The sequence below is a fragment of the Borostomias antarcticus genome (genome assembly GCF_949987555.1).
Source record: "Borostomias antarcticus genome assembly, chromosome: 10".
Classification (NCBI taxonomy): domain Eukaryota; kingdom Metazoa; phylum Chordata; class Actinopteri; order Stomiiformes; family Stomiidae; genus Borostomias; species Borostomias antarcticus.
The window spans coordinates 12,003,559-12,018,696 of NC_140243.1; the positions used below are offsets into that span (position 1 = coordinate 12,003,559).

Below are 15,138 nucleotides of genomic sequence, written 5' to 3' on the forward strand. Positions count from 1 at the left end.
AGATGAGGGTTGAGATGGTTGTCCAGTCCGATCCTATCTGGCCCACCTGAGGTTCTGGCTTCAGACCTGCTCATCTCTGGCCAGAAGGCCCGGCTCGTGTCTCTCTGCCTTTCACGTCTCTGAACTGAAATAACGCAACAGAACTGCACAGATAGACGGTCTTCACCACGTGGCAAGGAAGATGGCCAGACTCAGACTTGAATGTATCAATGCTACGGGGCACACCATCCACACAGCTGAGGCCTGCTGGGGGGCCGGACCACCCCCCCCCCCACTGGTCCCATGGTCCCAGCTGTCTAGCAGGCATATGGACACTCTGCTCTAGGATACTGGGGGGCCGGACCCCACCACCCCCCACCCTGCTGGTCCCTCTAGGATATGACTGCAACCTTAACCCATACCTGGACGCACCTATATTAAATCCACATATATGTTGCCATCTTTTCTTTTGCTGTAATGCTGTATATAGACTTGACAATGCAAAAATCAATGCCCATATTTTTTTATCTTACAATATCAGTCAATATTGTAATATATTTAATATAAAATAAAACTTTAATTGATATGTATGTCAACATCCATATTTCCTTCCTCAGACGTTTGTCACGCGAACGAGTCCCATCCCAGCCTCAACGTGCCTTCGTGGCCGATTCCCCATATGAGTCTACCCAGGCTGGGAACACTGTCCTGGGCTGTTGGGAATGCTGTCCTGGGCTGCTAGGAACGCTGTCCTGGGCTGTTGGGAATGCTGTCCTGGGCTGTTGTGGCACAAACGTCCCACTGTGTCCAAACAAGTGGTCCAGACAACTCAAGCCCTGATAAGGCAGCAACTGTACACACACCATGTTCAGGCTGAGGGGGTGGAGCCCCAGGCAACATGAGGAGTGTTCTTGGCTGTGATTCCCCGACTCAGTGCCTGTAGCCTATCACGGTGCAGGGACTCTGTTACCACAGCAGCCTCCTCATCCAGTGATTGTCGGATGCAGGTCTTCAGGTGTTTGATGCCCAATCCGGTGGTAGCAGAGATGGGAACAACGTGTTTGAAGAGCATGTTGTTCTTAGGAACCATGTTTTCAGGCAACAGGTGGGAGAACTCTGCAGCGGCAGGAACACAAAACAGAACACAGTAATTATGTTCTGGAGTACATGAACAAAAACGAAAACAGAACACCAACATCCAAAGGAACCCCTGTCCTCTGATCATCTGCCTCCTGATGACGCTGTGGGGGTAGGGTTAGGGTTAGGATTAGGAGGCTGTGGGGTTAGGGTTAGGAGGCTGTGGGGGTAGGGTTAGGGGTAGGAGGCTTTGGGGGTAGGGTTAGGGTTAGGAGGCTGTGGGGGTAGGGTTAGGGGTAGTGGTGGTGATGGAGCAGGTTACCATCTGGGTTTTGCAGTTGTTCTTGCAGCTCTGCCAGTCGGTCCTCTGCATCAGGCAGGTCCATCTTGTTCACCACCAGCAGAGCAGGCTTGGAGAGGAGGTGCTCCTTGTACAACTCCAACTCCTGATGACAGAGGGCGGGGGGGTGAGAAGGTATAAGCAGCACCCTCTCCCGCTTCCCAGCTTCAGGGCTTCAGGAGTGGGTAGGTTCTAACCCTGCCCTCAACTTGGTTAGAAGTGGTTGGGTTCTAACCCTGCCCTCACCTTGGTTAGAAGTTGCACAGCTTCAAACGCTGACCTGAACGGCGTTTTGCTTGCCAGCTGGAAGCCACAAACATCCACCTACAATCAGGAACAGAAGGAATGTGTTGAGGGGACTTGATCGTCCTAAACTTCATAAGGACGAATAACGTGTATTAAGTCATGTGAAAACGTGTATTATGTCATGTGAAAAACGTGTATTATGTCATGTGAAATCAGCAAACAAGGAGAGAACGGTCCTTTCCATGCTTTGTAGCTTTGCTCCAGTGTAACGTACGGCTGGGGTCGATGCCTTTCTTCACTCTTGAACTGGGGTTGTGTTGGGGTTGTGTTGTGTTCACTCTGGTACTGGGGTTGTGTTGACATCATACTAGGGTTGTGGGAAGTTCTTACCACAAACAGCAGCTGCGAGGTCCTCTCCACATGTTTGAGGAACTTGTGGCCCATTCCTTTGTTCTGGTGGGCCCCTTCGATCAGCCCTGGGAGGTCTGCCACGGAGATCTACACCAATCAGAGAGAAGAATACTGAAGATGAACCTGTGAACAGACCAGTCAGAGGACAAAGGGACTGCATCCTCATTTAACTGGCTTACTTGCTTATGGTCCTCATACATTACTTTGCCAATCTCTGGCCTCAGAGTCGTGACTGCAGGGAAACCAAAGACATTCACATTTGAGAAAGTTACTGACTGCAAAACAGAAGAATATGACAAAATGAAAGACCTCAGATAAGACTAGATAAGATATGAGCTGAACGAACATGGACCGTGTGTGTGTGTGTGTGTGTGTGTGTGTGTGTGTGTGTGTGTGTGTGTGTGTGTGTGTGTGTGAACGAACATGGACCTTGTGTGTAGTGTGTGTGTGTAGTGTATGTGTGTGTGTGTATGTGTGTGTGTGTATGTGTGTGTGTGTGTACACTCACAGGCATAGCTGGCGATCTGGGGTTTGGCGTGCGACAGGGCAGACAGTAGAGAGGACTTTCCTGCGTTGGGGAAGCTGAAAGGGGAGAGACGTGGTGACACCATCTGGGTCATGGGTTAGGGTTAGTCTTCCTCACTCACCCCACACGGCCCAGGTCTGCTATGAGTCTGAGCTCCATATAGTCTTCCTCACTCACCCCACAAGGCCCAGGTCTGCTATGAGTCTGAGGTCCAGTCGGATCTGTTTGGCCTGGCCCTTACTGGGTAGGAACCCAGAGTGGAAGGACCCCCCTCGGCCCCCCTTGGCCACCAGCACACGGTCCCCTTCCACGTTCAGCTCACCTACACGGGGCAGCGGGTAAAGAAGTGTGATGTGTGTCAAAGCACTGACATCAACCATCATTGATCAGCATCAAACACATCAGATCACACCCTTTAAAGTGTGATGGAGCAGCATGTTATACTTGCAATATGCTGTATGCAAGTGCATGCATGTGCATGGTTATTGATGTGAGCATTCTAGTTGGGGCTTTTGACTTACCAACAACTTTGCCATCGTCTGTAGTGACAGTGATACCAACAGGAGCCAAGACTTCCTGGTTCTCACCTATTCCCCCCTTCAGGGCCTGGATACTGTTAACACATAGACACACAACCTCAACACACCCCTACACAAACACACACCTACACAAACACACATACTGTTGGATTATACACGACTTGAGACACGTACCTGCTGTTGATTCCTGCTCCAGCAATGAAGCGTTTCTGGGGGAACTTGTCCTTGATCTTTTTTAGAGTCATCTCCTTTTTTGCCACCACCCAGACGTCTCCTCCTTTACCCCCCTGTCCCCCCAGACGGGGAAGCCCCATACCTCCACTCCCACCTCGGACAAAAAGACGCAGGTTGTCCACAAAGTTGCCATACTGTGGAGAGGGCAGAAGGGAAGAGAGACATGGCAAACGGACAGTGCATGTAGGCATCTTATAATTCAACTTGCATCGATAGCGTACATCATGATTCTCTACAGATCGATAATGTGTTTAACACCTCTAATTGGCAGACACGTGTTAAAAACAACTTGAATCAGCAATGCATTATCTCCACAAAAGTATAGCTAACTACTCTAAATATCTAGCCAGCTGAATAGCGAAGTGTCACTGTGAAGAAAGCCCAATAGAGACTATGTAGCTAACAAGAATCTAAACGTCCTAGATAGCTATTTATTGACTACTTTGTTTGATTTTTATGGAGAATTATTGACCTTTAAGTATTTGATATTCCTTGATAAAATGACGGGAGTCGAAGTGATGTGGGTTCTGTTCGGAAGCAAGCTGAAGTCGTGTGACTTGCAATGCTAGCAAGCGATTTTTAGCTAGTCTAGCACTAACGTTAGCTAGCTAGCTGACGTTGGCTATGCATACGCTAAACTAACGCTATGCTAGTTATGTTTATCTAGCTACTTGCTGTGATACTTAGCTACTAACCTTCCGAAAACAAATCCTGCTGATCCAAACCATTATGGGGTGCTCAGTAATCACAAGAACACTTTCAACACAGTCGGCTAGCTAGCTAACGCAAGATGGCCAATGTCACGTTAGCGTTTGAGTTCAGTTCAGTAGGCTACAGCCAGCTGTTTTTCAAAATAAAAGTCCCGCAAAACAAAACACAACGGTCATTGAATTGTAAAATTAGGCGTCACTGCACCACCCAAGAGAATTTCTAGTTCAAGGTAGGGCCTCAGTCGGACTGTACTGTTATGAGGAAAAAGAAGGGAGACATTAAAATAAAGCACACATGTAGTTAAATTGAATCAGACTTTACTACACGAACAGTAGGCCTATAAATTGTACCTAAGACACTAAATTCTATTCACTCTCAGATCTGGTCTCACATTTCTATTTCCAAATATTCTTCATCTTCTTCTTTCAAGATATCTCTTCATTGCCATGTAGTCAATTTAAAACATAATTTTGCAAGTCAAGAAAGTCGCAGTTTGTGATACAATTGTAAAGCAGTTATTCCAGAACGAGTTTGACATTATTAAAAGAGATACAAATCACTATTAGTCTAGCCATGTTGAGAGCTGCAGGAATGTGAAAGAAGAGTTAGTCAGTTCCAACAGTGCCAACGTTCCAAATATATATATTTTTTTCTATATTACTAGAAAGCACAGTTTCTCAGCTTTCAGGAAGTGTTGGAATGTTTGCATTTTTCTTTTTTCTTTTTTTTATATTTTTAAAATGTTGCCGGCAAGACAGTCGTATTCGTAGTCGTAAGTTATGTTTAAAACTGACAAACATCATATGGGATGACACAAGAAATTATTTTTCTCTCACTACCATTCATATTTTTTTCTGTTTTAAGGTCCAATGGCGATTTTCTCTTCCTGCTTCCACTAAGGCACTCTATATGGTTCACACGTACTAGGAATTTAACTAGGGTAAAGGCAAACCCTGTTGTAGACGACATAGGACATGGTGTAGAACAGGACAGGACAGTGCAAATACAAAATACAAAAAAAACAGTGAAACAAAACACAGTGCAATGTCGAAATTACGATATACTGTAAAATAAATAAAAGGGATACTATATACAGAATGGGGTGTGGAGAGTGTATGGGTTAGGATTAGTGAGTGCAGTGTGTGTGCCGTTAATGTATGTGGAACAATCAGAGGTTGTGTGCAAGAACTGCAGGGGTATAGAGTCAGTGTGTATGTGTGTGTGTTGGGGGGGGGGGGGGCACGAGCCTTGCTAATGAGTCTGATGGCTGTGGGAAAGAATCTGTTTTGTGGCGTGTGGACCCAGACCCAATGGCCCACAGTCTAGTGTTCTTATTCTTCTTTTTCTGTCCTATGCCAAAAATCCTCAACTGCCATTGTGGGACAATAGTCCTGATGGTGGCGCTACAGCAACAGTCTAAAGTCCATCCATCCATCCATCCATCCATCCATCCATCTTCATCCGCTTTTCCGGGGTCGGGTCAAGGAGGCAGCAGCTCCAGCAGGGGGCCCCAGACATCCCTTATTTTATTGTATTATATTATATTGCACTGTACTTTAGATTGCTATTCTTGCACTTTGCCTTCAGCACTAGATTATGCTCTTAGTCATTTGTTTTAGAGAGAAGATGCACTTGTGAGTTCTGGCAAATAGTAGTACATTGGCTCTTCCTACATTAAATGCAATTATTGTTAGTCGCTTTGGATAAAAGCGTCTGCTAAATGACTGTAATGTAATGTCCAATCAATTCAGTCAATCAGTGAATATATGCTCAGTCCAGAGTCCCACAACTCATTTCCATCACAATATGTTGGCCTACTAAAATGTTCATCCAGGATTAAAGTTAGAGCTATCTGAAGCCAGCCATGCTCTTCATATTCACAGCAAAATCTTATGTTCATGAAAAAAATGTAATTTGTGTGACATCCATCCATCCATCCATCCATCCATCCATCCATCTTCATCCCTTTGGGACATCCCTTTCCCTAGCAGCATCAACCAGCTCTGCCTGGGGAATCTTTAGCCGCTCACAGGCCAGTGCGGAGATGTAGTCCCGCCACCTAGTCCTGGGTCTACCCCGCGGCCTCCTCCCAGCCGGACACGCCTGGAACACCTCCCTAGGAGGCGCCCAGGAGGCATCCTCACTAGATGCCCGAACCACCTCAACTGGCTCCTTTCGACGCAAAGGAGCAGCGGCTCTACTCCGAGTCTCTCCCGGATGACTGAACTTCTCACCCGATCTCTCAGGGAGACCCCAGCCACCCTCCGGAGAAAACTGATTTCGGCCGCTTGTATCCGTGATCTCGTTCTTTCGGTCATGACCCATCCTTCATGACCATAGGTGAGGGTGGGGACGAAGATAGACCGGTAGATCGAGAGCTTTGCCTTTTGGCTCAGCTCTCTTTTCGTCACAACAGTGCGGTAAAGCGACTGCAGAACCGCACCAGCTGCTCCGATTCTTCGGCCAAACTCCCTCTCCATGGTTCCCTCACTCGTGAACAAGACCCCCAGAGACTTGAACTCCTTCACTTGGGGTAAGGACTCATTTTCTACTCGGAGCGGACAGGCCACCGGTTTCCTGCTGAGAACCATGTCATTTGTGTGACATTTTTCAGAATTATACAGTATCTCAAATACAATTTGACAGTATTTTGAATTCTGTCCTCATCCTGTCCCCCTCAATCTATTGCTCTCATATGGAAAAGAAAGAAAAAAAACACTATCCCACAATCCTATAGTCCAACAGCTCGAGCTCCACCAATCAGAGACGTCGGTGTTGGCATCCCCATTCAACCATGGAGGTATAAAACTGGAGACGGCATTGAAAATGGCTGCCTATTCATTTCAATGAAAGTTGCTCACCGGCGCATGAAGCCATTTGACGTAGTGGCCAAAGCCCGGTATTGCAAGTCACGTGACGGCATGCGGCCCAAGACCCTTATTTCCCATGGTTTGTGGATTATGATAGATAGGGCTAGAAAAGGAAAACAAAATTTTTCTCGGTATCATTCAGCATCAGAGACCAATCTAATCAATATAAACTTTTAATTCAATGGGGTTTTGTTTGTTTTTGAAGCCACCAATACCTGTATCGAGCCATTTGAAACATGTGCTGTGCACGAGCCTCGGGGACGCTGGTCGCGCGTTCATGTCACCATAGGAAGACCCGCCCTACTCTGCCTCTGATTGAATAGTTTTAAGGATGTCATGCAATGACGTCGGCTAACATTTGCTATGCTTTTAGCAATGAAGCTGCTATGATCATGCTAATCATAGATATGAACGTATATCTATGATGCAAATGATCATGACATGTGGTTACTTTAGGACATCGTTGGAAAAGATCTAGAGGGTAAGTGGGTCAATGTTGAATAACTTAGCTAACATTATCTAATGTTACATTTCTTTATATTAACATCAACTATATTGATAGGCTAGGGAGCTATGCTAACGGTAGCTAATGCTAACGGCTTAGGGTTAACGTTAGTTAATGCTAACGTTACGTTCGGAGGTCTCAGATGTATTTCAATTTTAACATAATGTTGAGCATGATCAATGTGACATTGTTCATACATTGATTACAGTCTGTAATCTTGTCTGGCATTATTTAGCTATAGTGGGCTGATGCTACTATAGCATTTGCCACATTATACATCAAATTAATCAAGCATAGTTAGTGTTATTACCTGAAGGCATTATTACCATTGCAAGTAAGCATGCCATGTATATGCCATGCCTGGAAATCAAATTAATAGTGTAATTCTTCCCTATCATAGCTCATTGTACACTGATATAATCATTCTCCTTGCCTTTGCTAATACTCATCTCTTTTATCAAACTTTGTGCTAGGAAAGAAATCTGTCTGTGATTCGTCGCTAGTGCTCATCCAGGCTGTTGTCATCTCCCGCCTGGACTCCTGCAACTCCCTACTTGCTGCCATCCTGCAGCGTTGGCCATCAGACTCCTGGAGAAAGCTGCTGCTGACCTGGTGTTCAACGGCCCCATGCTCTTCCACACAACTTCCCTACTCTGTTCTCTGCACTGGCTCCCTGCGCTGTCCCATCCAGTTTAGGACTGTGGTGCAAGCCTACAGGGCAAATGAACAGCTCCCTCCGACATCCAGGCTGTAGTCAAGCTCTGCTGCCTTGAGGTGATTGGTTCCCCAGTTGCTCCAAGCCCCCCTACGGCAGATTGTAACGGCCATGGCTCTTTTCTGTCCTGGCCTCACAGTGGTGGAATGAACTGTGCACTGATGTCAGAACAGAGCCAATAATACACACTGTTCATAGTGAGCCTAGTTAATATTGATTAACTTGTACTGTTTCCTCTCTCCTTGTCAGTCATTAAAATATGTTCAGTGTTTCACAATACTTATGTATAACATTTCATTATTTTGTCTCAGACCATTTCTGAAACAATCATCAGTGTCAGTATACATTTCCCTCCAATGTTATTGCTTGCCCATTTTTAACCATTTAACTACCAGACTGTACAAACGAATTGCACACCTATAGTATTTTCTAGGTATAGCCTACTTCTCCACTTTCTCTTAATGTTGGTATGAAATGGCAGTCAAACTATGCAATGATGTTCAACACTATTTCCACCCAAATTCCCAACAAATGTGGCCACCACACTGTTAAGGACATTCACAGGTCTTGCTCTCAGGGATCGGTAAAAGAAAGGGACATGGTTCCTCCATAATGTTCTAAGGCTCTGCTTAGATCAAAGGCTTGGTCATCAGAAAATATCACAAAGACAGTGATCACAAAACAATTAAAAACATGTCACCAGTGTATGCCTTAACCCTAGTCAAATTTCTAGTATGTGTGAACCATATACATGGCAGTAAACAGATCTTGAGTCATACAAACTGGAGGATGCTTGACCCATACAAACTACTTTAACTCAATTTCAATAAACAACTTAAAATATGGCAGACAGAAGAGCTGAGCAGACTAGGTAGATGACTGGATGATCTTACAGAGAACCAAGGGAAATTGACTGGTATTAATGCTAAGAGTAATGAGGGATGAGGTGCAGCTGGGCAGAGTGGAGACAGGTGGCAGGTGATGCAAGAGATGGGAAGGTGAGTAGGCAACAACCAAGCATGAACAGGAACTGGACCACTGGCTCCCCTTGACTGTCCAACCCATCCATCAGCGCCAGCAGAGTGGACACGATAGAGCCAGAGAGAGAAAGACAAATGCAACACAAGGTTAGTTTAGTTCCAATCGCCCATGTGCAACATCAATCAAGTACGCAGCCAAGCTGAAGAACCGAGTTACACCAGAGGCGGAGCGAGGCGGTGGCTCCGTGACAGACAGGCCTCACCTGTGTATCTGGTCCTGTCTGCTGGAGCGTACTGGGGCCAGCCGGTCTATCTTGTGGAAGAAGATGAAGGAGGGTCTCATTAGGTTGACCTGGGGAGAGACCAACAAACAGCCATCACAAGCTCTCAGTCAACACTGAGGATGATGGTCAGGTGTCCTGTCCAATAATTATACCCCCCTCCCCCAACCGCCACAGTTGCCCCATTGGCTAACCTGGTCAAAGAGAAGGCAGAGCTGATTATGTGTTCTGATTCACCAACCCACTTGCTAAGGCAGTCAGCTCCTTTCCTTATGTGGCACATCTTGAACAGGTGAATTTTCAGCATGCGGCGAAAGATGGGCAGCGACTCTGCTGTACTGACATCAGTGGACAGTTCCCACCACTGTGAGGCCAGGACAGAAAAAAGCCATGGCCACGCCAATCTGCCGTAGGGGGGCTTGGAGCAACTGGGGAACCAATCACCTCAAGGCAGCAGAGCTTGACCACAGCCTGGAGGTCGGAGGGAGCTGTTCATTTGCCCTGTAGGCTTGCACCACAGTCCTAAACTGGATGGGACAGCGCAGGGAGCCAGTGCTGAGAACGGAGTAGGGAAGTTGTGTGGAAGAGCATGGGGCCGTTGAACACCAGGTCAGCAGCAGCTTTCTCCAGGAGTCTGATGGCCAACGCTGCAGGATGGCAGCAAGTAGGGAGTTGCAGGAGTCCAGGCGGGAGATGACAACAGCCTGGATGAGCACTAGCGACGAATCACAGACAGATTTCTTTCCTAGCACAAAGTTTGATAAAAGAGATGAGTATTAGCAAAGGCAAGGAGAATGATTATATCAGTGTACAATGAGCTATGATGGGGAGGAATTACACTATTAATTTGATTTCCAGGCATGGCATATACATGGCATGCTTACTTGCAATGGTAATAATGCCTTCAGGTAATAACACTAACTATGCTTGATTAATTTGATGTATAATGTGGCAAATGCTATAGTAGCATCAGCCCACTATAGCTAAATAATGCCAGACAAGATTACAGACTGTAATCAATGTATGAACAATGTCACATTGATCATGCTCAACATTATGTTAAAATTGAAATACATCTGAGACCTCCGAACGTAACGTTAGCATTAACTAACGTTAACCCTAAGCCGTTAGCATTAGCTACCGTTAGCATAGCTCCCTAGCCTATCAATATAGTTGATGTTAATATAAAGAAATGTAACATTAGATAATGTTAGCTAAGTTATTCAACATTGACCCACTTACCCTCTAGATCTTTTCCAACGATGTCCTAAAGTAACCACATGTCATGATCATTTGCATCATAGATATACGTTCATATCTATGATTAGCATGATCATAGCAGCTTCATTGCTAAAAGCATAGCAAATGTTAGCCGACGTCATTGCATGACATCCTTAAAACTATTCAATCAGAGGCAGAGTAGGGCGGGTCTTCCTATGGTGACGTGAACGCGCGACCAGCGTCCCCGAGGCTCGTGCACAGCACATGTTTCAAATGGCTCGATACAGGTATTGGTGGCTTCAAAAACAAACAAAACCCCATTGAATTAAAAGTTTATATTGATTAGATTGGTCTCTGATGCTGAATGATACCGAGAAAAATTTTGTTTTCCTTTTCTAGCCCTATCTATCATAATCCACAAACAATGGGAAATAAGGGTCTTGGGCCGCATGCCGTCACGTGACTTGCAATACCGGGCTTTGGCCACTACGTCAAATGGCTTCATGCGCCGGTGAGCAACTTTCATTGAAATGAATAGGCAGCCATTTACAATGCCGTCTCCAGTTATATTATACCTCCATGCTAGACTCAGACAGCAAGCGACTAGGGCGACAGCGGTCGCTCTGGTTGCGTGCATCTCGTCGCCAGCTCCCCGGCAGCCAAGAGCTGCAGACGCCGGGGGAGCGGGTCATTCATGTGTCACTCACATTATTGAAGATGTATTCTACCAGGCCTACCCTACATTCTGAGGTAACCTGATCTGCTATTGGTTGCTGCTTCGGCGATGTCACTGCTAATTTGCATAAAGTTGAACTCTGCCCAACTTCAAATCTACGCTCAGACCGCTGGCATCGCGTCGCCCTATGTCGCCAGCTTCTATTGAGAATGAATGGCAGCCGGCCGCTCTCGTCGCCCAAGTCGCTCGCTGTGTGAGTGCACATTAGACTACTTCCAGCCAAATTTATTGATTGGCCACTGATTCAGGACAGAATTTTCACAGAAGTTACTCTGCAATTGTAAGCAGACAGCAGATGATATATATATATATATATATATATATATATATATATATATATATATATACACACACACACATACGCCTCGTACGATTTAAGTTTGTTTGAGAACGTTCTTTTGTAGAACTTAACAGGTTTTATCAGAGGATCAAGCGAAGACCAAGCTGCCAGCTTCTCAATTGGCTCAACAAGAACATGACCTTCCCTTGGTAGGCCTACATGTGGTTGTGAGATCAAGCCCTGGATGATGCAGAATAAACATGCTAATATCTACTCCGTCATTTACTGTTTGGATTTCAAACACAATGTCAAAGATATTTTTAATTTAGGAAGTTAAAAATAATTAGGATTCGGGCAGAGACGTGTATTTGTCATTTATCTCCTCCTTCATCTTCCTCCTCAAAATGCCCGGCCCCAACCTGCAGTGTGTGCAGCAGCTATAGTTCTGTATGATGTAGAGGGTTAGGGTTAAGTTAGGGGACAGAGCTTCTCCCACAAGATACGGGTACTGGTGTACCAAGTTCTTTAGGTACACCACGTATGAAGCAGGAGAAGAAGGCACTCTGCTACACACAGATAGTACCGCTGTCACCATGTCACATGTATCAGTGATATCTGCCAATCTGACCACCCCTCATGAAAACATGAAGGGGTGAAACCAGGCCTGAATAGAGCAGAGTAAACTTTATCACAAGGGAGGTAGGATGACGCACAGAGAGTGAAGGTCCGTTCCAAGTAGGGAGTCAGAGAGATCCAGTGGAGATGGAGGGCTAGGTAGTGAGTCAGTGCCAGGACGGGGCTCAGGGCGTTTAGGGTCGGGTTTTAAGGTTGGGGTTAGGTTTAGGTAAGAGTCTGAGATAAGGGTCAGGTATGAAGTCCTGTGAGGTTAGGATTAGAGTAATGGTTAGGGATAGGCATATGGGTTTTAAGGTTGGGGTTAGGTTTAGGTAAGAGCCTGAGATTAGGGTCAGGTATGAAGTCTTGTGAGGTAAGGATTAGAGTAATGGTTAGGGATAGGCATATGGATTTTAAGGTTGGGGTTAGGTTTAGGTAAGAGTCTGAGATTAGGGTCAGGTATGAAGTCCTGTGAGGTTAGGGTTAGAGTAATGGTTAGGGATAGGCATATGGGTTTTAAGGTTGGGGTTAGGTTTAGATAAGGGCCTGAGATTAGGGTCAGGTATGAAGTCTTGTGAGGTTAGGATTAGGGTAATGGTTAGGGATAGGCATATGTATGCATCCTGTAAGTAAAATTAAAGGTTGAGACATTAGTTTAAAAGACTTGGCCACTAAGCCTTACATTATGACTATGCTAACTAAGATATTAATGGCTCATCATGAATACTAGGGGCAGTAAGTCTACAGATTATTAAGACAACTAAATATTGGAACACAATCATCAGTAGTTACCCAGACGTCAACAGGTGTTTCGGCCAAACTATACACCCTCAGTCTGGGTAGGCCCACCAGGGTTGATCAGATCCCGGTGTGTGTCCCTCCGGGTCAATGGAGCATATTAGGCTTAGAGGAGCAGAACGTTTAGACTAATTTGACCTATTTTGCTGGGGAAACCTATAGGGGGCCTACCCTACAAGGCTAGACTAGAAGAGCATTAGAGACTGTGCTAAAAAGGTAGATTGGTGAAAGGGAGACTACGTCAAAGTTAAAAGAAGGGGAAGCCGAGGTGAGAAGTGGGGGATCCAAATTCGAGACGGACCAGTTACGAGGGCCATATAATGGAGGAGGAGGGCAACGGGAAAGTAAGGAGCCGGGAGATGACCCAGCAGAGGGCGGAAAGGGGAAGGAGATCAAACTAAGGGGAGACGGGGTCCTCAGGAAGACTGGAAACACCATTGTTAGGACAGACAGCGCTCGCTCACCACTGAGACGTCTGCCACTGCCGTAAAGCCCCAACCCCAGGATGGTTCCTTGGAATCTATGAGAAGTCACCAGGGTATATACCGATGTATATTCCCCTTAAGGAAGAACATCAATATAACCACTGAGGTATACTCCATAGTAAAAACCAAGACCGGAATGACCATGGGACTCCAAACAAGGGGAGAGCAGGGGCTCATCAAACGTATATCCCATATGAGAGAACATTCAGAAAGGCCCCTTAGTACAACCAATGTCCAGACAGCCATGGGTGTACAACAATGTATATTCCAATTAAGGAAGAACACTGATAATACACACCGGTTGAACTCGACCCTCAGAGCATGCTCACCGCTGAGATTCTGCCTCTGACTGGGAGGTTAAGGGGACCGACCAAGGTGTAAGGTGGGAGGAGAAGAGATCCAAAAGCCTACAGGAACACCATAACTTACCAACCCTGGGAGGGGGTCTCCAACGAAGAAAGGTGTGGTGCGAGGTGGACTGTATGCAGTGGAGAGGCTAAGCCCCATAGAAAATGGGCCACGATGAAGGTCCGCAAGGCCTGGACCACTCACCCTGGTTCACAAGGATCCAGATGGATCCCAGGGGAGCCGCATACTTACTAGTATGGGCATGAGTATCCCTCCAGAGCCTCCCCCCAAGCAATGACCAGGACCAGCCCCGACAGAGCGTTGCCTTCCTAGCCACTTCAAGAGGTTTTAGGGGACCAGGGCCAGCCCCGACAGAGTGTTGCCTCCCTGGTCCCCAGGATGCCCTAGGGGAACGCCCAATACCCACCAAAGGTGTCCCTTAGGGTTAGGGTTAGCTAACCCATCCAAGCCGTCCTCCTCCAACGGGCAGCCTCACCAGAATGCTCAGTCCAAATCCTGCTCAGGAACAGAAAGAGCCTCTGTTCTTCTGTATGTTTCTCGTATTGGGAAACCGTTCCCTACACTGGCTCCCTGTAGCGGCTCGCATCCAGTTTAAAACTCTGGCGCTAACCTACAGGGCAATGAAAGGAACAGCCCCCTCCTACCTCCAGGCCATGGTCAAACCCTACATCCCCTCCCGACTATTACGCTCTGCTACCTCAGGGCGACTGGTTGCCCCGTCACTCCGAGGCTCCTGCGGTCGATCGACACGGTCACGGCTCTTCTCTGTCCTGGCCCCGCAGTGGTGGAATGAGCTGCCCACTGATGTCAGGACAGCAGAGTCGCTGCCCATCTTTCGTCGCAGGCTCAAAACTCATCTCTTCAAGAAGTACTAAAACAATCCTCCCACCTAAGCACTTATTATATTATATTGCACTGTACTTTAGATTGTGATTCTTGCACTTTGCCTTCAGCACTAGATTATGCTCTTAGTCACTTGTTTTAGAAAGAAGATGCACTTGTGAGTTCTGGCAAGTAGTAGTACATTGGCTCTTCCTACGTTAAATGCAATTATTGTTAGTCGCTTTGGATAAAAGCGTCTGCTAAATGACTGTAATGTAATGTAATGGGAGGAAACCCTTGTGAACACGGGGAGAACGTGCAAACTCCGCATAGAAAGGAACCTTCTTGTGAGGCGACAGTACCAGGAACTATGCCACCCTGCCGCACGTGAACTGATT

The 15,138-nt window shown here is 46.3% G+C and overlaps 1 protein-coding gene across 2 annotated transcripts; it reads right to left on the reverse strand.

Moving 5' to 3' along the window:
* Positions 1–577: 577 nt before the first annotated feature.
* Positions 578–4,174, reverse strand: gtpbp10 (GTP-binding protein 10 (putative)). 2 transcript variants are annotated; one of them, XM_084445037.1, is made up of 10 exons: positions 4,048–4,174; positions 3,293–3,486; positions 3,101–3,192; positions 2,757–2,901; positions 2,562–2,635; positions 2,233–2,285; positions 2,033–2,140; positions 1,643–1,720; positions 1,379–1,502; positions 578–1,095 (listed from the first exon to the last, which is right to left on the reverse strand). In XM_084445037.1, the coding sequence occupies exons 1-10, from the start codon at positions 4,078–4,080 to the stop codon at positions 848–850; spliced, it is 1,149 nt and encodes a 382-aa protein (XP_084301163.1). In that variant the 5' UTR covers positions 4,081–4,174; the 3' UTR covers positions 578–847. The 2 variants fall into 2 exon arrangements, with proteins under 2 accessions (XP_084301163.1, XP_084301164.1); XM_084445038.1 differs by having other exon boundaries at positions 3,825–4,121.
* Between the last annotated feature and the right edge of the window lie 10,964 nt (positions 4,175–15,138).